The 24,029-nt window shown below is 39.0% G+C and overlaps 1 protein-coding gene across 2 annotated transcripts in view; it reads left to right on the plus strand.

The window, feature by feature from the left end:
- The window catches only part of cip2a (cellular inhibitor of PP2A), a 60,145-nt gene extending 51,333 nt beyond the window's left edge, over nt 1-8,812 (plus strand). For both annotated transcript variants that reach the window (XM_080203220.1, XM_080203219.1), the window contains exons 18-22: nt 1,587-1,783; nt 2,258-2,371; nt 2,512-2,594; nt 4,796-4,935; nt 7,707-8,812. In XM_080203220.1, the coding sequence (XP_080059346.1) occupies nt 1,587-1,783; nt 2,258-2,371; nt 2,512-2,594; nt 4,796-4,935; nt 7,707-7,877 (705 nt within the window). In that variant the 3' untranslated portion in view covers nt 7,878-8,812. The remainder of the gene's footprint in view (nt 1-1,586; nt 1,784-2,257; nt 2,372-2,511; nt 2,595-4,795; nt 4,936-7,706) is intronic.
- The last annotated feature ends 15,217 nt before the right edge of the window (nt 8,813-24,029 follow it).

A 24,029-nucleotide genomic window follows, 5' to 3' on the forward strand; every position in this document is an offset into this window, starting at 1 on the left:
ATTGTCTAGTGTAGACTAATTCCCTAGGCTCTAAGTTGTGAGAATCTTCAAAATGTAGCAGAGTAAGGCACTGTTGGATTTGTCACATTAATGTCAATTATAAGTAACATATAAAAATTATCAAAAGTGAAATGCCAGTAGAATGCACATCTATTTTGCAGAAGCTTCATTCTTTCAATCTATGGAAATGAAGGGCCGTAATCAATTATGGTTAATATTTTTGTAATTGAACAAAAATTTTATGGGGTTTATAAATAATTTTGAAAATTGCACAGCTTCTGAGTTATCCATTCCTTTTGGCTGGGAAGCACGGCAGAAACCACAGTAAATCCTTTTCATTTTGCTCATTTTGAAATTTGCATCAGGAGACAGATTTCAGGCATTAACTGTTATTTACTGTTCTTCCTTTTAATTAACCTTACCGCTTTACTGGCATTTTAATTGATCACTTGGTATAGAGTTTTGGGTTGAGCCAATTTCAATTGGAATCATTGATGTTAGGGTTTGTAACTTATATGTGAAGGAAAATGCTTCCCTGGCAGTGGATAGAGCCACTGATCAGGGTAATCAATAGGTTTAACCGAGGCATCGCCTGATGCAATTTTTCAAAGACATTCTGGCGTTTTGGTTAAGATGAAGCATCAAATCAAGCCCAAGATAGGATGCAATGCCTCATCTTGTCAGCTTGGATTTTGTTTCTCTCTCTGGTGGGAACCATGAATTGGATTCTACGTGAATTGTTTTTTGGATGGAACAATTTTTTAAAAAAGCATAGAACGCTATGTGGCAGTGTGCCCAATGCCTGGTGGGCAGTGCCCAGGTGCCATCCAGGCATGGGCACTTTGTCCCTTGGGCAGTGCCAGGGCACAGGCCAGCACTGCCAACTCCTGGGGGGGCTCTGATTTTTCTTTCTTTTTCTTCCCATCGCCCCCTGCCCTTCACGCCAGTGGGGTCTCCTGCTAGTTTCCTGAAAGTGGGGAGCTACTCTAAATCCCACCAGAGTGAAATTGTACTGGCAGATGGGAGATGCTATCAGGCCTGAAGAATTCATTCCTGGGCCAGATAATGACATATCAATTACATGACAAATGGATTAAAATCACTTAACCTGATCTTCCTGCTGGTTTCCTGCGTGGTCCTGACTGCGCCTGCTTTCTGGCAGTAGGGGATGTGCATGCAATCAGGAACACGTGCGTGAATCGGCGCACACACGTATCTTCCAATCTGCGCACCAAAAAATTAGCATGTTGGAATAGGAGAATCACCCCCATGATGTCCAAACATGGTATCAACTTTCACATATATTGATGGTGAACTCTACTTGTTCACCACCATCATAGACACCAAGCTTGTTACAGCAGTGTGTTGCTTGTCTGATATCACTTGTCACTCTGCATTTATGCACTAGTGACATCTGATGATTTGTACAGATGAGGTGCGTATTCCCTGGGTAATATTTAATGTCTTGAACATCGAATTTTCACTTTTTTTTCCTAATTTGTATGTTAAGGCAGATTCAATCTCTACTTTGCACATTCATTCTGAATTGTTCCATTTTATAAATTTGGATATTTTTTGAGTTGTAGGCACGACAGTTAGCTTCACTTTTAATGGAAGCAGAGAGAAAAAATGAGGAACTTGATGGAGCGCTAAAGACACAACTGTTGGAATCTGACCGTGCTAAGGCTGATATTGAAGAGCTTTATCAGCACAATTGTAAACTACAGTCCATTTCTGAAGAACATGAGTCCTTAAAAGTTACTTCAAAGAGTCTTGCTCAAAAGTAAGTTTGAGTGGTATCTGCTCCGATTTTGGTGCAATTTTCCATCCTGTCGTTTCAAAAAATGAAATGCAATGCTAATGTGGTTCATTGTAAAGAAATGACCATGTGTATGGCACGAAGCAATAATCTTACCAGTTTTATGCTATCGTGTGGAGGTCCAACACTTGCCTACAAGAATAGGGGATGATCTTCTAATAAACCACTGGCATCCTTCATTCAGCATCCTATTTCAAAGTGACAATGGATACATGGGGGAGGACATTAGGAAAAATAACTTGAGGCACTGAGGGCATTGTAGGAGAGGAGAGAATGTACCATCATTGGAACTTGATGTAGCAACTTACAGAAGTATATTTATATTTGCATAACTTTTTAAAAGGTTAAATGAATTGTATTTTTGACAATAACTTCCTTGAAAATATCATCCATAAATCTAATTTCAAATTTGTACATTTATATAAACTTTCTTTTCAGCCTTGAAGCAGTTGAAAGGCAACTTAAAGAACTACAGATTGAACACAATTCTTTAAGTGAACAAAGTGAATTGTTCAAAAAGCAAATTGAATCCCTTAAACAACAGAATGACAGGTAAGTCCATTTTACAACCTGTGAACGGATGTAGTTTTTATAGTTCTTAGGTCTATCAGAATGACTTGAAGTCATGTTTGTCAAGTGGAAATTCTTTTAAGGAATCAGTAAAATATTCTGTTTTTCTTGTTGAATCTTAGATGCCTTGCTCAGTTAGCAGAGATGGAAGCACAGAAAAATGATCTATGCATTCAGTTACAGGAAAAGGACAATAAATTAATGGGTACATCTTTGGTTTTTCACTCATCTACGTCCATTTGTTTGCTTCAAAATGTATTTATTATTTGAACAGGAAAGTGAAATGTGCCATGGAGTGATGTGATGTATTATAATACATTTGTATGGTTTTACGTTCCAAATGGTTCAAGTCATCAGGAAAAACCATCCTTGGAAATTTGTGTGAGATCCTAATGGGAACTTAAAAGAAGATGGAGCAATAGGAAAACTTTATTATAAATCTTGCCCTATCTTGAGAGTATTTAATTTATGTTAGGATTGTGCCTTTCATCTTGCTTCAAAACTTTAGGTAGATGGCCCAACAGGAAACATTTCTCACAGCTTGCCACAAGCAGACGCAGGGCAATCTATCCAAAGTCAGAGGACCCTTACACTGTTCTACATTTGTCCTTTGCTCATGTCGAGTGCTATCACAATCTTAGAAGTTCATTGCATTTCATGCATTTCTGTAATTGAAGGCACACGTCAGTGAAATAATTCAATGCATCATTTGAATTAAAATAACGGTTACTGTATGAATTGTGGTCACTTACAGATATCAGGCATGCAGTTTGTACATGAATCACAATACACATGCTCCTACATCTTCTAACATCTCAATTGTATTTTCTTTTTATCAAAATGCTTTTGAAGACCTGAATGCAGGAAGACTCCTTTTAGGTCCTATCTATGCAACTGTTCTCTCATCTGAGATTCATGAGCTCTTGCCAGTCTACCCAGTGTAGCAGACTGGCATGTTGTGAGAGTTTGATCAACTATTCGTATACTGAAGTTGTGTAATTTAATGCTGGCTAAGTTATTTTGGTTACACAAGCTGCTTTCAGATGCAAAATTGCGTAGGGAATAGACTGGGCTAGGGCTTGATTAATATTGGGGACTGAATTAGGGAGCAGTGTAACAAGAAGACACAGCTCCAAAAAAAAAGAGAGATACAGCATTTCTGATGTGAATTTTGCAGTTTAAATGGAAAATTGCAATTTGTTAGACAGCCGGAATAGTTTTAAGTGATCAATGTTTATATTTTTGGATGTTAGAAAAAAGTATAGATTTCAATGAGTTTAATGTTTGTGTAAGAAAGGGTTGAAACTCTAATTAGATTAAAGTTAAACAAAGGCATTTGCATGTAATGGAGGTTTGGTTTCATTTCAAACAATCTGCATTTTGCTTAGGGAGATTATAATATAAAAAGTGAACAAAGGTAGAGAATGACTGAACAGCAACCAGGGACCATTTTTAAGTTAGACCTTTTTGTGTTCGGTTTTAACTGAACCCAAGGTAATTGGGGTTTAGTAGCTAGAGAGGGAACAGTTCTCACAGCTGTGCCAGACAATTGAGAATATGGGTAAGAAAGCAAGTCCCAGAAATTAAAGAACAGATTGCCTGGTTTCTAGAACAATGAAAAGAGAGGTACCAGGAAGATGGACAGCAAAGGAGCAAAAGGAACTGGAATTTGAACAAGTACGTTTGTTGTAATTCAAGTAAAAGGCAAAGAAAATGTTCTGAGTTAGAGACAGCTGCAAGAACTAGATTAAAGTAAGGAGCCAGACATCAGAGATAAATCAAAAGTTTGGTGACAACCTATGAAGCAGTGGTGTTCTATTGGTGGCTGGATACCTGAGAGATTGTGTAAAAGCTTGAATGCAATAGCAGTTCAAGGCAGAAGAATACTGAAAGGAGATTAGGAAATCTTGGAAGTGGATCCTTGCTGAAAACAGCTGAAGAAAGCATTGTTTAAAAGAAGATTCTCCGTTATGTCTTTTAGAGAGTGAAGTTTGGGAAACGCTTGTGTGAAAGCCAGAATCCAGTGAGGCCACTTGGTTTATGGTGTAGTAATCATTTGAGGGGATTTGAGGAAGAATCCTTAGTTCTGTTGTGTAGCATCTGCCACTTGGTTTCAGAGTACAGTGTGTCTAACCACACTTGGCTTATTACTTTACAGGGGCTGTATACTATAGCTTAAGATATGTTTTGTAACTTGTATCATCCATAAAACCTGAATACGTTTCTGAAGACAAGTAAAGGAGTAGTGTACTGGTCAAACTTTTCATGTTTAATGAATGTTTTGATTTTTTTTTATATTAAAAGCTAATTGGCAATCCTGGATGTGTGATTGCAATAGTGCTGATAAATCTGCAGTCTGCGTGTTAGTCTTGAACCACTGACTTTTTTTTTGTAATAATTTGACAGGTTTGGAACAAAATCTCCAAGCACAGCAAGAAAAAATAAAAACAGCAAAGAAGGAGAAAGAGGATATGGAAGAAGCTATTGACGTTCTCCGAAAGGAGCTTAGCAAGACAGAGTTAGCTAGGAAAGAGCTTAGTATTAAGGTAAACTATGTATTTAAAATTGTTAATCTTTCTGCCTTTCAGGAGATTGTTGAAGCACATGTGAGGATTACAATATTCAGTTTGAGTTGCTGTCTCCTGTCCTCTGCGTTGTACTAGAAATAATTAACTTTTCAGGAATGAAAGTAAACTTCTCATTACAAGGTTGCAGGTCCAATTGCATTAGAAACCAGTGTATCTGACTATAATCTGAGACTATCCAGGGTGTTCTGAATATTTTGTAACACAAATTTAATTGGGAATCTAAAATTGCTAATTAGGACAAAATAAATAAAAGCAAATTACTGCAGATGCTGGAATCTGAAACCAAAAGAGAAAATGCTGGAAAATCTCCGGTCTGGCAGCATCTGTTTGGAGAGAAAAAAGCTGATGTTTCAAATCCAGGTGAGCCTTTGTCCAATCTGACACAAGATGACAGCTTTGACAAAGGGTCTTCTGACTGCCAGATTTGCTGAGATTTTCCAGCATTTTCTCTGATTGCTAATTAGAATGGTGGGTTCCAAAGTTGCCTTTTACCTCTAGATTCAGATATACCTAAAGGGAACAGAAAGTTTCCTAACTATTGTTTTGAACCCAGCGCAGGATAATTTGGTAGTTTGTTTTCAAGGGCATTCCTTTGGAGCACATGTCATAAGTCTACATAAATTGGCACTCATGCTTAACAATTTCCCTCCCTACGTCCTCAGTTATCCAAAAAAAAATGCCCTTCAACGGAGGCAGACTGAGAGCCTGGGAACTGCAGAATGCCCTTGGCCTGTGTAACTGTGTACCAATCTGAGAAATAACAACAATTAATATTTTGAGAAATTCCTTCTTGCATACTTTAGGATATGCTGTTCTGAGATTGATAATAATCTAAAGTATAAGGAACAACGGCTACTTATGTTAATTGTCTAAGGTGCCAGATAAAATTTATTCCATCTTTTTCTTTACGAGTACACAAGTGGATCAAATTAAATAAACCTAACCAACAATGGGTGGTAGGTGTTTGTTAAAATCATCCTGAGAAATAATTGCACTAGTGTTGACACATCGGTAATTTTTTATTAAATATGAAGAATAATTTCTAGCATTTTTTTCTCCACAATATTCTGTCTTTTTTTGAATAGCGAAATGAACTAATCACTCCCAAAATTTACTTTTGTATTAATTGGCTTGGATGAAATGGTAACTTCTCTTCATTACTGTTAAACTTCTTCGCATTTTGCATATCATGCCAGCGTTCTCCACTGTGTGTACATAATCCAATTTCTTGTGGAACTTTTGTGGATTTCAATCTGTTTCAATTTGTTGTTGTGTTCTGGAACTCATTTGGGCTATAATTTGAATAAATATGTTGGCCTTGAGGTTCTGTGAGATTGTGTTTTTTGGTTTGTCTTTTCCCCCAGTGCAATTTGCACAAAATTGATCAAACCAGTGCAAATAAAATAACATTTCAAATGCACTTACAGTGTGGATTGCGATTCTGAGATCTTTTGTTTGCAATACTGGCCATAGAATCCTACAGTGAAGCAGGAGGCCATTCAGCCCATTGAGTCTGCATCAAATGCAATCCCACCCAGGCTTTATCCCCATAACCCCATGCATTTACCCTTGCTAGTCCCCCGACACCAAGGGACAACTTGGCATGGCCAGTTCACTTAACCTGCACGTCTTTGGACTGTGGGAGGAAACCCGAACACCCAGAGGAGACCCAGACACGGGGAGAATGTGCAAACTCAGCACAGACAGTGACCCAAGCTGGGAATCGAACCTGAGTCCCTGGCACTGTGAGGCAGCAGTGCTAACCTGCTGTGCAACAGTACTGCACCAAAAGTAGCCTGACCTGGATGCAAGCAGATAAAATTGATCATCATTGTACATTTCAGCTAATTATTCAAATTGGCTCTAAAAATTGAGATTCCATTTTTAGGACCAAAGCGACTAATAATTTTCAAATATTAAAAAAGGAAACAATCCATTGTCTACCAATGAAACAAATGAATGCAGTTCAGTAGATTGCTCTCAGCTGTTGGACTAGATGCTTTAAAAATTATTTTTGTGGGTAACCCATTTTCAGTTGCATTTGTAAATTTGCATCGGGTTACCACTTAAAATATTCCTTGATGTATTTAATATATACTAAGGTTCTGACATTCCATCTGGTTGTGATGGTTTATGACAGATCTTATGTTTGATGACAAATTAATTTGAACTGAAAATTGTGTAAAAGAAAATCACTTCAGAAAACTAATGCAATTTGCACTTGATGTTGCTCAAGTCTAATGCAGAAACAAGTATACAAATTAGGAGCAGGTGTAGACTACAGAGCCCTCGAGCCTGTTCCAGACAATATAATGTTTCCCTTGATATTAATATTCTTGCGTTGGTCCTGACCAATGTAAGATAAAAAGCTTTCACAAAATGTTTTCTTTCAACAGTACTCCAGTTTTGTACTACCAATGACTTGTTCTCTACTGTTGTATTCAATTCCCTCTCAATAAATAGTAACATTCTGTTAACTTTCCTCATGACTTGCTGTACCTGCATACTAACCTTTCAGGATTCATGCACTGGCATACCCAGATCTTTCTGCAGTTCAGAGCTCCGTATTGCCATTTTTTTTGGCATTATGTATTATTTTTGTTTATTTCCTGAATAAAATTACTTACATTCAGGAACAGATACTTAGAAATTAGTTTTGTTTTATTAATAAATTTGTTGTTCTACACTCTTGCCTAATATAGATGTTCATTTTGTGTCTCATTTTGCAGTTGTCATCTCTAGAAGTTCAAAAATCCCAGGTAGAAGCACGATTGCAACAAAAAGAAGCCCTTGTCCAAGCCCAACAGGATGAACTCAACAAGCATTCTCAGATGATAGCAATGATTCACAGTCTGAGTAGTAGCAAACTACAGTCGAATACAGTAAATCTCAGTCTGTAGCCTTGTGATTTTATAGTTGAGAGAAATGGAGATTGACTCCAATGTTTGCTTGTAGTCCTTGCATCTAATGCATTATATATCTGCCTATACTTTTAATAAAAAATTTGATACCGTTTAGTTTTTTTACATTTTCATTTGAAAGTGAATGTTTGATATTGCTACGATCTGAATTGAACTGTTTTGAGCACATTTACTGGCAAGAACTTAGTAATATTTGTAGTTTTTAAATTTAGTGTAACAGTTCAAAACTATTTCTAGCTCATTCATCTCAACATCTGGCGTGTTACATCCTTCAGCCATAAATTGACCAACCGCATAGATAGTTCAGATCAAGACATGTACTCTTTTTGGTTAATACTTTATCTTTTCAGTCAATATAACTTTGACATCGGAAGATAGCTGTCTCATACTTGAGCAACTGTGTGTCCTAGTGAGAAGAATGCAAAACCAGAACTTTCAAATTATGTTAATAGTAGATGCAATTCAGTCATCTCATTGCTGTCCTGGATTCTGAAATGCATCAGCTATAAAGCAGCAGTTCATTTTATCTTGATGATTAAAAAAACTGCATAAACTAATGAGTAGCACAATGTAAATGTATGGAAATGTTATATTTTCAATGTTTTTATGAATGTCCCTGACCAAATTGGGAAAACACTGCTCTACATTTAAAAAGAAATCGATTTGCAGATTTTGGGTTCAAAATAATTTACTAAAAAAATTACTGCACATTCCAGTCACTTTTTGCTTCCTGTTCACCTTTGTAATGAATTTTGATAACGTTTTAATTATGCTGTCATCTCTATACGTACGGTCTAATTTCAGTTGGTTATGTACAGCCACGCAATTCTATTACACATTTAATTTCTTTCTTTTCCTCATACAAAATAAACTTTTTTCAAATTAAAATATGCTTAAAATGCAGACTATGGTTTATGTCACATTTGTATATGCTCAAACTTTGTTTTCTTCTCAGAAGGTTAGTGTTTATACTTCAAAGGAAAATTTTCTTAATCTCAGTAAAGTTGCACATGTATTGTTGAAGTTCTTCTCGTCTTTCATGCCCATCCACCCTCTGGCTGTGCATTTCTTCACATTCTATCTGGTCTTATATCACTCCCACTCTCTCACCCCTGTACAATTTTATATCTTTCCCTGAAACTCATTTCATTGACCATGCCATGCACCAGGTGAAATACTCACTTTGGTGAGACTTTGTAGACAGAGTTCACAAGTGAACAACAATAAGTAGCGGTGGCACAGATAGCAGTGGGAATTGCATGTGAGAGTACAGCCTCTCTAAGCTTGCTCAGCAAACCATAGATGCTATATCCCATAGATTTTTATAAAAAAGAATTATTGAGAATATGAACAGCAAATAATGTGTGATGAGCAGGCAGGGCTAATGTTTCAGACACATTAAGATGTGTTCTTCGAATAGAGTGGCCAGCACCATGGAATTTATGTATTTTTTTAAAAAAAAACACGCACACCTTAAATATACTTGTGCAGACATAAGAACATAAGAAATAGGAGCAGGAGTAGGCCATCTGGCCCTTCGAGCCTGCCCCGCCATTCAATAAGATCATGGCTGATCTGTCGTGGCTCAGTTCCACTTTCCCGCCCTCTCCCCATAACCCTTAATCCCCTCTCTTATCAAAAACCCATCAACCCGCTTCTTAAAAATATTTAGCGAGGCAGCCTCCACCACTTCAACGGGCAGAGAATTCCAGAGATTCACCACCCTTTGAGTGAAGAAGTTCCTCCTCAACTCCGTTCTGAACTGCCCCCCCTTTATCTTGAGGCTGTGCCCCCTAGTCCTACTGTCTTTTTTGAGCGGGAAGAGTCTTTCCACCTCTATCCTATCCATCCCATTCATCATCTTATACGTCTCAATGAGATCTCCCCTCATTCTTCTAAACTCTAACGAGTACAAGCCTAGTTTATTCAGCCTCTCCTCATAGCTCAACCCCCTCAACTCCGGTATCAGCCTAGTAAACCTCCTCTGCACTCCCTCCAAGGAGACTCTGGGTATCAATATGTCTGAGAACACAAATAAGATGACAACTTTTGTCTTGTTTCTTGCAGCATCCAAAAGTGCTCTCCAATATTAATAGGATTACTGCAAGAGGGACAATGGCAAATGCATATACTGCTGTTGGAACTTCACTTGATGCTACCACTTCAGCCACTAGCTAATATGCCTTCCCTTTTGTTACTTTGATTTGCTCCTGTACAAGTTTTCGTGGGACCCTCAATGGCTCTAAACCCTGAGGATGTCAACTAAAAATGATTTGTGTCGGTTACATTGTGGAAAGTTCCATTGAATACTTGTGTCGGGGGTCTGTTTGTACAATCTAAATGAATGTTGTATTAATAAGGACATTGTAGGCAGTGACGTGAGCAGCTGGTGAGGCATCTCCTCATCATCTCACCCATGCCTCTTCAAAATTGGCGATAGAGGATCTGAGCTCACCAAGGTTCCCCTTGAGATTCAAAGCTTGCTTCTGCACAACATTGTGCAGAGTTCAGTAAGCCATGACTGTTCTGGAGATCCTGGATAGTGCATTTCAAAGGGCTTCTCCAAAATCTGTCTAAACACATGAAGTGTATCTTTAATTTGCTAGTGGCATGTTTGATTACTGATCTGTTGGTCAGTTATATATACTGTAGCACTGTTGTGCTTCAGTGGTTGAGTTTCTGCTAAATGTTATCAGCCAAGGTTTAAATGGTTTTGTCTCATTTTGATTTGATTTTTATTGTCATATGTATATATATATATATATATATTAGCATACAGTGAAAAGTATGGTTTCTTGCATGCTATACAGACAAAGCATACTGTATGTAGGGAAGTAAAGGAGAGAGTGCAGAATGTAGTGTTGCAGTCATAGCTAGGGTGTAGATAAAGATCAACTTAATGCAAGGTAGATCCATTCAAAGGTCTGATGGCAGCAGAGAGAAGATGCCTTAGAGCTGTTTGGTACATGTCCTCAGACTTTTGTATCTTTTTCCCGACAGAAGAAGCTGGAAGAGTATGTCTGGGGTGATTGAGATTCTTGATTATACTGGCTGCTTTGCCAAGGCAATGAGAAGTGTAGGCAGTGTCAATGGATGTGATGGACTGGGCTTCATTCATGACTCTTTTGTAGTTTCTTGTTTTGGACACAGCAGGAGCCATGTCAAGCTGTGATACAACAGAAAAGAATGCTTTCTATGGTGAATCTATAGAAGTTGGTGAAAGTTGTTGTGGACATGTCAAACTTCCTTAGTCTCCTGAGAAAGTAGAGGCGTTGGTGGGATTTCTTAACTAGACTGTCCGCATGAAGGGGCCAGGACAAGTTGTTGGTGACCTGGACACCTAAAAACGTCTAGAAGTCACTGTTTTAGTATCCTTCAGTCTGATGAAGTCAGGAGACTGGGGCTGGAGCAAAATTAAACTGTTTTGGTAGCTCCTCAAAAGCCTCGTGCACAACTGCAGATTTATCCTTTTGTGGGTTACACACATCTGTCTAAACACATGAAGGACGTTATGGAATCTGCCAGCTAATGAATACTTCTGATCTGGGGCGTTCTGATTTGCTGTGTACATTTGATGCATTGTATGTGTGTGAATCTACCCAGAGTTGCAAATCCAAGCACTTGCAAACTACAGTTAGCATCACTGCAGGCAATGTTAATATAATTGATGTCTCTGGAAACCAGTAATTACCTAGTGTGTGTTTGTGGGCTGCAAATTTGGACAGCATGAATATGTTATCAGCAGAATGATCCAAGGCAAAAATGCTAAGTGTGTACGTGACTTTGCAGTGACAGATAAATATAAAGCAAACAATATCATTCAAAAACAGATATTTTGATAAAAGCAAATTACTGTGGATGCTGGAACCAAACAAGAACAGAAAATGTTGGAAAATCTCAGATGGTCTGACAGTATCTGTGGAGAGAGAACAGCCTACGTTTCAAGTCTGAATCAACCTGACTGGAAATGTTGCCTCTATTCTCTCTCCACAGATGCTGTCAGACCTGCTGAGATTTTCCAGCATTTTCTGTTCTTGTTTGGTTTCAGCATCCACCATAATTTGCTTTTATCAAAACATCACTCATCCTGATGAGATAGAACAAATCTTCAAGTATAATAAGTACATTCAACAAAATCACTTTAAACATGCTTTCCCACTCGTGGGTAAGAAAACAGCTGTGAGAATGGAATATGTATTGTTTAAAGTTTATTAGTGTCACAAGTAGGCTTACATTAATACCACAATGGAGTTACTGTGAAAAAACCCTACGCCACACTGGTGCCTGAACCTATATTTCGATGTGCTATATTTCTATCTCACTTGCTACCATGTTCTAATCTTGATTTAATCAGCTAGTTTCAGGAAGCCCAAGGATAAATTGAAGTGTGTAAATATCAATAATTTAACAATTAATATGCTTACTTGACAAGCTGCCTCTCCTGAGGGAGTGCTCACAGCCTAATGTTTGAATGAAAACTGAAGGAACTGGATTCCTGACTTATTGTTTACCTGGTTTTAACATTATCAGCACCACTTCCCTTTGCGTCTTACGTTGCTATTTTACTACTGTACCATTTCTACAGGGATTGTAGCAGTTCAAGAAGACAGCTCACTGCCATATTTTTCAAGGATAATTAGGGATGGGGAAAAAGTGCTGGCCCACATTCTATAATTGAATTTTAAAAAGCTCGTTATTGGAAGCTTTTGTCTATGAAGGTGTACACACAGAATCATTTCATGGTACTATTCCATGAGTCATGCAGCACAGAAATGGGTCCTTTGGCCCCCCAAGTCTATGCTGACTATTAAATGCTAATATGTGTTAATCCCATTTACCAGCATTTGGGCCATAGCCTATTATGGCCTTGATGACTTAAGTACTCATCCAGGTGCTCTTTAAATGTTGCAAGAGTAACTGCCTCCACCAACCCCTCACATGGCACATTTTGCATTTCCATCTTCCACTGAATGAAAGTTCTTTTTCTCTAAACCACTTGTGCCTCACCTTAAACCAATGCCCTCTGTCCTTGGACACCCCTGGCATAGGGAAAAGTTTCTTACAATCTATGCCCCTCAATTATGTATACCTTTATCAGATCCCCCCTCAACCTCCCCTGCTCCAGGGAAAAGAAACCCAGCTTATCTAGTCTCCTCATAATTGAAATTTTCCATCCCAGGTAACATCCTGGTGAATCTGCCCATGTCCTCTCCAATGTAATCATATCCTTCTGATAGTGTGACCAGAAATGTATACAATATTCCATTTGTTGCCTAACCAATAAAATTGTACCAAGAAATCCCGGCTCCTACATTCTGTGCCTGGCTAATGAAGGCAAACATTCTGTATGCCTCTTTCACACTCTACCTGTGCTGCCACCGTCAAGGATTTATGGACTTAGAACATAGAACACTACAGCACAAACAGGCCCTTCGGCCCACAAGTTGCGACTTTATACCAAGATCCATTTGTTCCTCAATACTTCCATTCGTTGTGTACATACTACCCTTATAAGACTTCCCAAAATGCATCACCTCATACTTATCAGGATTAAGTACCACTGCCATTGTTCTGCCAAACTTCCCCTCTGATCAATATCAATCTATAGCGTAAGACCTTCCTCCTATTGACAACTCTTACAGACTTGAAGCATTTTCACCTTAGATATAATTTAATCAAGTCTGTTATTTGAAAAAGCTTGGTTTATCAATTATATATGATATTTTAATCAAGTGGTTTGATTCCCCCTCTGCAAGATGCACAAAGCTGAATCCAATAAATTTGATCAATCTGTGACTTTGAGTTAAAATTGCCAAACACTGGGAATATTGCTGAACGGAATGACTTTAATACTCTAAACTCAACAGGCAGTAATGTTTTTGATTGTCGTCTGCTCTAGTGGAGAAAGTTAAATATGCACAAGTAATGCACAACAAATCGCCATGTACCTTTTCTGCAGTTTACAGAAGGAGCCACATGTCCATTTGTGCTGAGACTAACAAGGAATTCAATGAATAATCCATCATTAACAAAATAAATGGTTCAGCATTCTGAACCATTCAGAATCTCTTGGTAAAATGTACATGCAGAGCTGCAACAATTGAGCTAAGTAGTTTCATAATAGTGACAGCACTTCAAGCATCATAGCTGTCTTTATGTTCAACAGCAGAGGTTGGGTAATTGGTAGGTTTGTGAGCGTATCTTGAAGCTTTTTTGTATAAATATAGTGTGGATTATATGCTGACTGCTATCAATGTGATGGGGTCAGTCTAAATTCAGTAATTTAGAACGCCTTCAAAGTCCAGGTAAAATTCACCGTGCCCCTGGAATTCCTTGATGGGATAAACTACTTCTGGTGTAAATTACCTTTTAGCACCTTAATCAAGTGACTATTATTCATGTGAGAGCATTGATGGTCAGTGTTGATGAATTACTTTGCCGCAGCTTGACTATCTTGTGTCTAGGTATATAGTTGAGGTCACTGGAAAATGATCAGGAGCCAGTACATAAATGATTTTTCTCTACATAAGAACATAAGAAATAGGAGCAGGAGTAGGCCATCTAGCCCTTCGAGCCTGCCCCGCCATTCAATAAGATCATGGCTGATCTGAAATGGATCAGTTCCACTTTCCCGCTTTCTCCCCATAACCCTTAATTCCCCTGTCTATCAGAAACCTATCTACCCGTGACTTAAATATATTCAGCGAGGTAGCCTCCACCACTTCAACAGGCAGCGAATTCCAGAGATTCACCATCGTTTGAGTGAAGAAGTTCCTCCTCAACTCCGATCTAAACTGCCCCCCTCCCCACCCCCCGCTTATCTTGAGGCTGTGTCCTCTAGTCCTTCTTTTCTTTCTAAGCGGGAAGAATCTCTCTACCTCTACCCTATCTATCCCCTTCATTATCTTACATGTCTCTATAAAACCCCCCCTCAGCCTTCTAAACTCCAACGAGTACAGACCCAGTCTCTCTTCATAGGCTAACCCCCTCATCTCCGGTATCAGCCTAGTGAACCTTCTCTGCACTCCCTCCAAGGCCAATATATCCTTTCACGAGTGCGGCGACCAAAACTGCACATAGTACTCCAGCTGCGGCCTCACCAGTACCCTGTATAGTTGCAGCAAGACCTCCATACTTTTATATTCTATCCCCCTCGCTATAAAGGCCAACATTCCATTTGTCGCCTTGATCACCTGCTGCACCTGCAGACGGGGTTTTTGCGATTTGTGCACAAGGACCCCCAGGTCCCTCTGCACCGTAGCATGCTGCAGCTTTTCACCTTTTAAATAATAATCCCTCCTACTATTATTTCTACCAAAGTGGATAACCTTACGCTTGCTAACATTATACTCCATCTGCCAGGTCCTCGCCCACTCGCTCAGCCTATCCAGATCCCTCTGCAGACTTTCCACACCTTCCACGCAATTTGCTTTTCCACTCATCTTCGTGTTATCAGCAAATTTCATCACCCTACACTCAGCCCCCTCCTCCAGATCATCTATGTAAATGGTAAACAGTTGAGGCCCCAGCACCGAGCCCTGCGGCACTCCACTAGTCACCAACTGCCAACCAGAATGGCACCCATTGATACCAACTCTCTGCTTCCTATTAGATAGCCAATCCTCTATCCATGCTAACACCTTACCCCCAACTCCGTGCATCCTAATCTCCTGCTGCAACCTTTTATGAGGCACCTTATCAAATACCTTTTGGAAATCTAAAAACACCACATCCACCGGTTCCCCTCTGTCTACCACACAAGTCACAGCCTCATAGAAATCCAATAAATTCGGCTACGCAGTGGTTTATGAAAAAAATCATGACATGAACAAAAAGTGTGATGATATAGAAATAAAAGCAATCCTAATTTATAACCAATTTATAAACAATCAATAAAATAAAAATAATATAAATAAAAGGATTGACAAATGAATTTTTCAGCACACAATTAATCAAGGTGCATTACAAAATATATCTCTTTAATTTACAGCATAGAAATGAAAGATCTACTACACTACATTTTCTATTAAAGTCTACTGATCATATATTGTCAAGTTGAGTTCATTAGATAATTATTTATAAATTTTATGATTGGGCCACCTTATACTTTATTCATTCTTTATCTTATTTGTGGGATGGTACGTTTTCTCTGTTCTATCGCACACCTACTTTTTGTATGTTTTTGGCAAGAGATGGTGGCAATGAGCAGTGAGATTCAAGTTTACTAGTGAAGTCCAATGAGAACTTTTTCTGCCTTTCAGCAAAGGAACACTTAGTTTGTTGTTAAAGTGACAGTAGCTTTGGTAGGCATTCCGTAGAATCCAATTCAGTGCCTAGCTTCTGAATGCCTAAATTTGTTCACATGCCCTTTGATATGTCCAGCATCCAAACCGACACTGCATATTCAACAGTAAATTTTGCTATTAAACACTGAATAGGTCAATTCGAACTACGTTGTGATGTTTGCCAAGCTGTAGCATGTAAAGTCTTCTGTTTACTCTCTTAAACATCTTAAGCATTTCTCACACTTGGCAATTGCATTTGAGGTCACTTTCAGTGTAGATTCCTAATATTTTAATGCCCATATTACACAATCTCAGCATCGTTTAAAGTGACAAGAGCCATTCAGGAGAATTGTGTATAAAGCACACTCCCACAGAGCTGCCGTGGGTATATTTCACGTAATTAGTGGTATGTCACTGGAGTAATCTACCATAATATGAAATTAGCACTTTATAGTGACTTAGGCAGATGACCAGTCATCTGGCCCACAAAATTTTGTACCTATTGAATGTGTCACTGGACTCATGTTTTGGCCATATCTTTAATGTAAGTTTTCAAGACGTAACAAAAGGTGTGTATAACATGCGTATTTAGCAGGTTAACTGTGCTAATGACCTGGCATTATGACTTTAATTGTATTTATACCACAGCTGTGACTTACTTATTTAAAAAAAAACTGTCTTTATTACATTGCTATAAATCATTATTAACACGACGAACATGGCATTGGCAATACAGCAGTAGCACAATAAACAGAGCAAAGCTCAATGCAGCAACAACGTATGCCAAAATATGTTCCCGTTTTGGTGTTTCCTCTTGCGTTCTTGAGGCTGAGACTGTAATTTGAACAAAGTACACTTTAGCAAACCTCATAGAATTCACAGAAAACATACATCTAAGTTGAAAACTATGACAATAAATAGGAAAGTTAAATAAACAGCTGTAAGTCTGGAATAAAAATAGAAAATGCTGGAAATGACTAGGGTTCCTGAGGACATTTTAAGATTCTGATAACGTGATTCACTTTTAGGGTTCATTGTTGGTCTGACGTATTATCAATGGATTTTATTTTTAACCACTTTTTCAATCATTCCTCGTGAATTTCTGCTAGTTGGGGTTGGGACACTATATAGGACGGCAGCTGTTGCTTGTGAAAAAGTACACTTAATGTATTTGATGACTATGTTGCCTGTGTCGGCATTCAAGCAATTGTATGTTGTCTTAATTGTATTTTTGGCAATTAAGAGTTTTTTATGAGTTTTGAAGAAATGGTTAAAAGAACAAAGAGAATAAAGAATAAAGAACAATACTGCACAAGGAACAGGCCCTTTGGCCTATCAAGTCTGTGCAATATCCCTCTGTTTGCCTCCTGTTCATGTGTCTATCAAGGTACATCTTGAACACTGCTAACATCCCTGCTTCTGTCACCTCCACTGGCAGTGCGTTCCAGGCACCCACCATCCTATGTGTGATAAACTTTCTCACCTCCCCTAAACTTACCATCTCTCACCATAAACCTGTGCCCTCTTATAGTTGACTCTTCCACCCTGGGAAAACCCTCTGACTATCCATGCCTCTCATAACTTTGTAGAGTTTACTTCGGATGACACTATCTTTGAACTATGCATTGATATAATTGATTAACCATATTTGTAGGGTAGAACATCTGTATTAGAGGGAAACTTTTCTTTCGGTTTAGGTATTGCTGTAGGAAGTATTATTGACATTTTTCTTAATGGGAATTAACGTCTTTAATAGTATAAACTCTGGGTACTGTAGGTAATAAAAAATTTGTCTTCAGTCTACATGACTCTAGTTAGACAGTGGGGTGACAAAAGATGACTTGCAACCTAAGCCAATGGAAGAGGTGAATTTGGACTATTTTCAAATGTGGAATTCTGGAAAAATGGGAAGTGGGGGTAAAAGTTGGAAAATTGAAGTCTTTTTTTAATGCAGTTTTACCATATCTTTTGTAGTATGATTGAGACAGAGTGCAACATCACTTCAGAGACGGAAGTAGAGAAAGACATCACTGTGCAGGCAATGGTCAAGGAATCCTAGGAACTTGATGATGAGAGGTTTCTATGCTATCATCCTTATGGCACCATCCTTAGTTATTTCTACATTATTAATGGAGGGCATACCTCATTCTAATTGTTTTTCTTAAGCATTATTATAGTTGTAGGATTTTAAGATCGAAGTACGAAACCTTTCTTATTAAAATCTCTAAGTTTCTGACATTTAGACCCTCAATTGTGCCTGATCTAACAAGGTATGAGTAATTAGCATTCCTGGATCAATATAACTTATGAAGCAAGATTTTGCATTTACTTAACTAAAAAAAGCAGAGATAACATATCACATATCCCATCAAAGCAGAACAGTAATCAATAAAAGCAAATTACTTTGGATGCTGGAATCTGAAACCAAAAGAGAAAATGCTGGAAAATCTCAGCAGGTCTGGCAGCTTTGTCAAAGCTGTCATCTGGATGCTAAACATAAGCTCTTTTCTCTTCTTACAGTAATCAATAAAATTGATAAATACTAGACTAGATGACCAAAACAGTCAAATAGAAATCATAAGTCATCCTAAGGTATTGTTCTCTGGTTGTGCATAAGCAACACCCCTTTTTAGTACCGTGATCAGTTCTGTCATGTAAGAGAAACTGAAATACTGGAGCTAGTGCTGCGGAGAGTCATGACGCTGATTCTAAGATGCCTGACACTCACCTTGAGCTCAGAATCATTGCCTGGAAAGAAGTTGGCCAAGAGGTGATTTTATTGAGGTATACAACACTAAATGGTATAAAAGGTAAATCTGGAAATTTATTTCAAACTAAGTTATGAGAGTAAAACTATGGTGACAACTGATCAAATGAGGAAAAGGCAAATCTAGGATTGATAGTAGAATCTTCTTCATACATAAGCAATCAACACGTAGAATATAAGAGGCAAGGCAAAAATATAATGATTATTTGGGTTGCATGACGGCGCAGTGATTAGCACTGCTGCCTCACAGTGCCAGGGGCATGGGTTCAATTCCTGCTGTGGGTCGTTGTCTCTGTGGAATTTGCACTTTCTCCCCATGTCTACATGGGTTTTGTCCAGGTGCTCCAGTTTCCTCCCACAGTCCAAAGATGTGCAGGTTGATTGGCCATGCTAAATTGACCCTAGTATCAGGGGGATTAGTGGGGTAAATGTGTGGGGTTATGGGAATAGGGCCTGGGTGGGATTGTGATCGGTACAGAGTCAATGGGCCGGATGGCGTCCTTCGATACTGTGGGGATTCAATGATTCTATACAATATATAATGCAAGAAATCAACAACGTGGTCTTTCTAAGCAGAGTTTTCATGGGGTTCATAGCAAAAGAGAAAATAAAGTGCTTCATTAAAATATAAGGCAGGAGTTTCACTCGACAAAATATATTCTCATTGGGATGGCTGGTCTTGTGTATGCAACTCATGGTCTGTTGAGCACATTATTTAATTTCTACCTCAGTGATATTTGATTTGATTCATTATTGTCACATCTATTAGAATACAGTAAAAAGTATTGTTTCTTGCGCACTATACAGAAAAAGCAGAGAAGGAAACGAGACAGTGCAGAATGTAGTGTTACAGTTATAGCTAAGGTGAAGAAAAAGATCAACTTAATGCAAGGTCAGTCCATTCAAAAGTCTGACAGCAGCAGGGAAGAAGCTTTCTCAAGTCGGTTGGTACGTGACCTCAGACTTTTGTACCTGTTTCCTGATGGAAGAAGTTGAAAGAGAGAAAGTCCGGGGTGTGTGGAGTCCTTAATTATGCTGGCTGCTTTGCCAAGACAATGGTAAGTGTAGACAGAGTCAACGGGTGGGAGGCTGCTTTGCATGATGGATTGGGCTACATTCACAGCCTTTTGTAGTTTCTTGCGGTCTTGAGCAGAGCAGGAGCCATTACCAGAAAGAATGCGTTCTATGGTGCATCTGTAAAAGTTGGTGAGAGTCATAACTGGCATGCCAAATTTACTTAGTTTTCTGAAAAAGTAGAGGTGCTGGTGGCTTTTTTAACATGGGGAGACCAGGACAGGTTGTTGGTGATCTGGATGCCTAAAAATTTGAAGCTCTCAACCCTTTTGAAATGTAGTGCTTTCCTTGATTTTGTACACTCTTGGCAAATGTTAAACGTGAGCCAGAAAATTAAGATTAAAAGAGGATAGATTGAACTTGCAACACGCAATAATTGCATATGAACTTGCCAATATTAATAAATTCATGAACATCTACTTTAACAAAAGTACTAACAACTTTTACTAGGTTGAGATATCTTTGACTTTGTAGTCTTCTGTCTTAATATCTTGTATAAATTTATTAATTAGTCACAGGCAGTCTTACATTAATACTGCAATGAAGCTACTGTGAAAATCCCCTAGTTGCCACACCCTGGCACCTGCTTGCATACATTGAGGGCAAATTTAGCGTGGCCAATGCATTTAACCAGCACGTCTTTCGGAGTGTGGGAGGAAACCAGAGCACCTGGAGGAAACCCACACAGACGCGGGGAAAACGGGCAAACTCCACACACACAATGACTCAAGCCAAGAATTGAATCCAGGTCCCTGGTGCCGTGAGGCAGCAGTGCTAATCACTGCACCACTGTACCAACCATTGTAGCTCAACTGTTGTTCAGAATCAACTTTTTTGTTTTATGTAACATCCCTGTGAATCATCATGGGATGTTTTATTATATTTGAAATACTTCCCAAAAAAAGGCATATCTTCATTTAAGCCTTTTGTAACTTGTATTGCAACATGCAATTTTACCCCTACATTGTCAGTAGTTTAAATGAATGACCTATTTGCAGAGAACAGAACCGTTAATAAATACCAGCAATCCCAAACACAGGCAATCCTGGCATGACGCAACATTTAAGACTAAATAAAATCAGTTTTCCAATGAAATAAATTATTCAGTGCGCAAACATACAAAGCTAAATACTATCATGCCAAATCAAATTAATAGTTGGACATAAACCTTGTAAATTCCAATCAAATCACAGACATTCTGAATGCCTAGAATCAAAGAACACAAATAAAAATGCTCCTGACAGATAAGATTTCTAATCTAACATAAACATCATTAGCTCCATAGTAACAAATGGTTGGCACAGTGGTTAACGCTGATGCCTCGTTAGTGCCAGGGACCCCGGTTCAATTCTGGCCTTGGGTGACTGTATGCAGTTTGTACGTTTCCTCCAGGTGCTCGGGTTTCCTCTCACACTCCAATGACAAGCGGGTTAGGTGGATTGGCCATGTTAATTTGCCCCTTAGTGTGAGCTGGATTAGCAGGATAAATACATGGGATTATGGACCTGAGTGGGATTGTTTTTGGTGCAGGTTCAATGGTCCGAATGCTCAGTGGAAGTGACTGCTCATGAAAAGGGGTCGGGCAACTTGTATCCAAAATATTAGTTATTCGCTGGAAGAAGGGGAAGATGACGGAAATACCTCTACTCCCAACTTTTTGTTTCAGGCTTCATTCTCACTTTGCAATTAAATGAACAGGTAGTCCATGTTTGAAACTGTTTGGAAATCATGAAGGTAGCATAATATAGCAGTTGTCTAAAAGATTATCCAAATTTGACATGATGAGAATTCTTGGGAGGTCACTAGGGGTTCTGCGGCTCAAAAGGTTTGGCAACCCCTGTCCTATTACATACCAAGGTAAACTCAGCCAGCAGTCTGTCCTTACTGAATTATATGTTTCCCAGACAGATCCTTCAATTTAAAATACTCACCTTAAAATTTCTCCATGGCCTTGCACCACCTACCTAGGTAAAATCTTCCAGCCCTATAATAATCTTTTGAAATTCTCTCCTTCCTGTGATACTGACGCATGCCTTCATTCCACATCATCTCATCAGCCCCCAGATTCTGGAATTGCCTTCCTGGACCTTTCTGCTTAGTGATCTCCCACGTGTTCTTAAAGGCCTTTTTGGTCAAGCCTTGTGTCACTTGCCTTGCGGGGCAGCATGGTGGTCCTGTAGCACTGCTGCCTCACAGTGCCAGGGACCTGGGTTCAATTCCTGTCTTGGGTCACTGTCTATTTGGAGTTTGCACGTTCTCCCTGTGTCTGTGTGGATTTCCTCTGGGTGCCTCGGTTTCCTCCCGCAGTCCAAAGATGTGCAGGTTAAGTGCATTGGCCATGCTAAATTCTCCCTCAATGTACTTGAACAGGCGCCCGAGTGTGGCGACAAGGGGATTTTCATAGTACCTTCATTGCAGTGTTAATGTAAGCCTACTTGTGACTAATAAATTAACTTGAACTTTGTTTTTAACCTGTCATTTGTTTTTGCTTAGATTGTGCCTTGCAATATGTTTTTCTTTGTTAAAGGCTAAAACGACCACAGGAGAGATTACTAGAAGCAGTTTGTGGAGGGTACATACTTGCTAATTGTTGCTAATGGACCTGCAAACTCAATAGAGCTTCTGAAAATTGGCTTCATTGTCTTTTGCTCTTCAAAGTCTTAAAGCAATATGCATAATGGAGGTGATAAAAATGAAATATCTTGTTAGCAGGTATTGTGCTTTACAGAGTTAGAAACAAATTGAAGGCACTCACAAGAAGATATCACTCCACCTGTTCTGCAAACCAGTTTGTATTTTGTTTGGATGTATTATCAAAGACTGTATAAAATTGCTCTTACTAACTAAAGCAATGTGGATTTCCTGTTTTCCAGTGTTCTTACTTCCTAACCCACTAATTTCCATTTTACCTAATAGCATAATCTGGCTGTAGATATTGTGAAAACCTAGAATCATAGAATCTCTCCGGTACAGAAAGAGGCCATTCGGCCCATTGAGTCTGCACCAACCACAATCTCATCCAGGCCCTACCCCCATATTCCTACATATTTACCTATTAATCCCTCTAACCTTCGCATCTCAGGACACTAAGGCAATTTTAGCATGGCCAATCAACTTAACCCGCACATCTTTGGACTGTGGGAGGAAACCGGAGCACCCGGAGGAAACCCACACAGACACAAGGAGATTGTGCACAGACAGTGACTCAAGCCAGGAATCGACCCCAGGTCCCTGGAGCTGTAGAGTAACAGTGCTACCCACTGTGCTACTGTGCCGGACCCGCTGGTCTGATTTGGTATTCAGATCTCAAGTTGAGTGCAATCAAATTGTGAAAAGACAAGCGGTCACAGAATCTACCAAGATACTGTCCACCAACAGAACACGGGAAGAAATTGCGGGAGTCTCCAATCTCCTCCCTCTCCAAGCCTGGCCACGGTCTCCCTTTCCACTGATAAATGTTGCTTCCTTGTTCTCCTTCCTGTGAATCTGTTGTGTGATATTCTTAATTTGATTCTGGTACTTTTATTTGCACAAAGGAGAGTGAAATAGCCCAAGTCCCTCCAGTATTCTTTGCTAACTTACTTGGAATGTGACATTGGAAACAGGGAATGGGGAATCTGAGATATCTCTATCGACAGAGGTTCTGTTAAGTTGGTTGCTATATAATTCCAAATTAATGTTGAAGTAGATAAATATCACACACAATGGAAGGAAATACCAATGAAGTTATGAAAACTGAAACAAAATCAGAACAAATTTCAGCTATGGTATCCTATAATTGGTAAAAGCACAACATAGGTCAGCTCAGTCTAATATCTTTCTTTGAACTAATCCAATTATGCAATTGATTTTCTCACATATGTCCTCCTCTTCAGGTCACTCAACAGCACTAAGTACAGTGGAGGCAAGTGACCTGAAAGGCAAGAACTCTTACTCAGGCCTCCCATACTACTTGTTCACACTGTCCATTCTTTCAATGAGCTGATGTAGTTGACTGCTAGAATT

Source organism: Carcharhinus amblyrhynchos, chromosome 15 (assembly GCF_965287045.1).
Source record: "Carcharhinus amblyrhynchos chromosome 15, sCarAmb.v2.hapA, whole genome shotgun sequence".
NCBI classification, from domain to species: domain Eukaryota; kingdom Metazoa; phylum Chordata; class Chondrichthyes; order Carcharhiniformes; family Carcharhinidae; genus Carcharhinus; species Carcharhinus amblyrhynchos.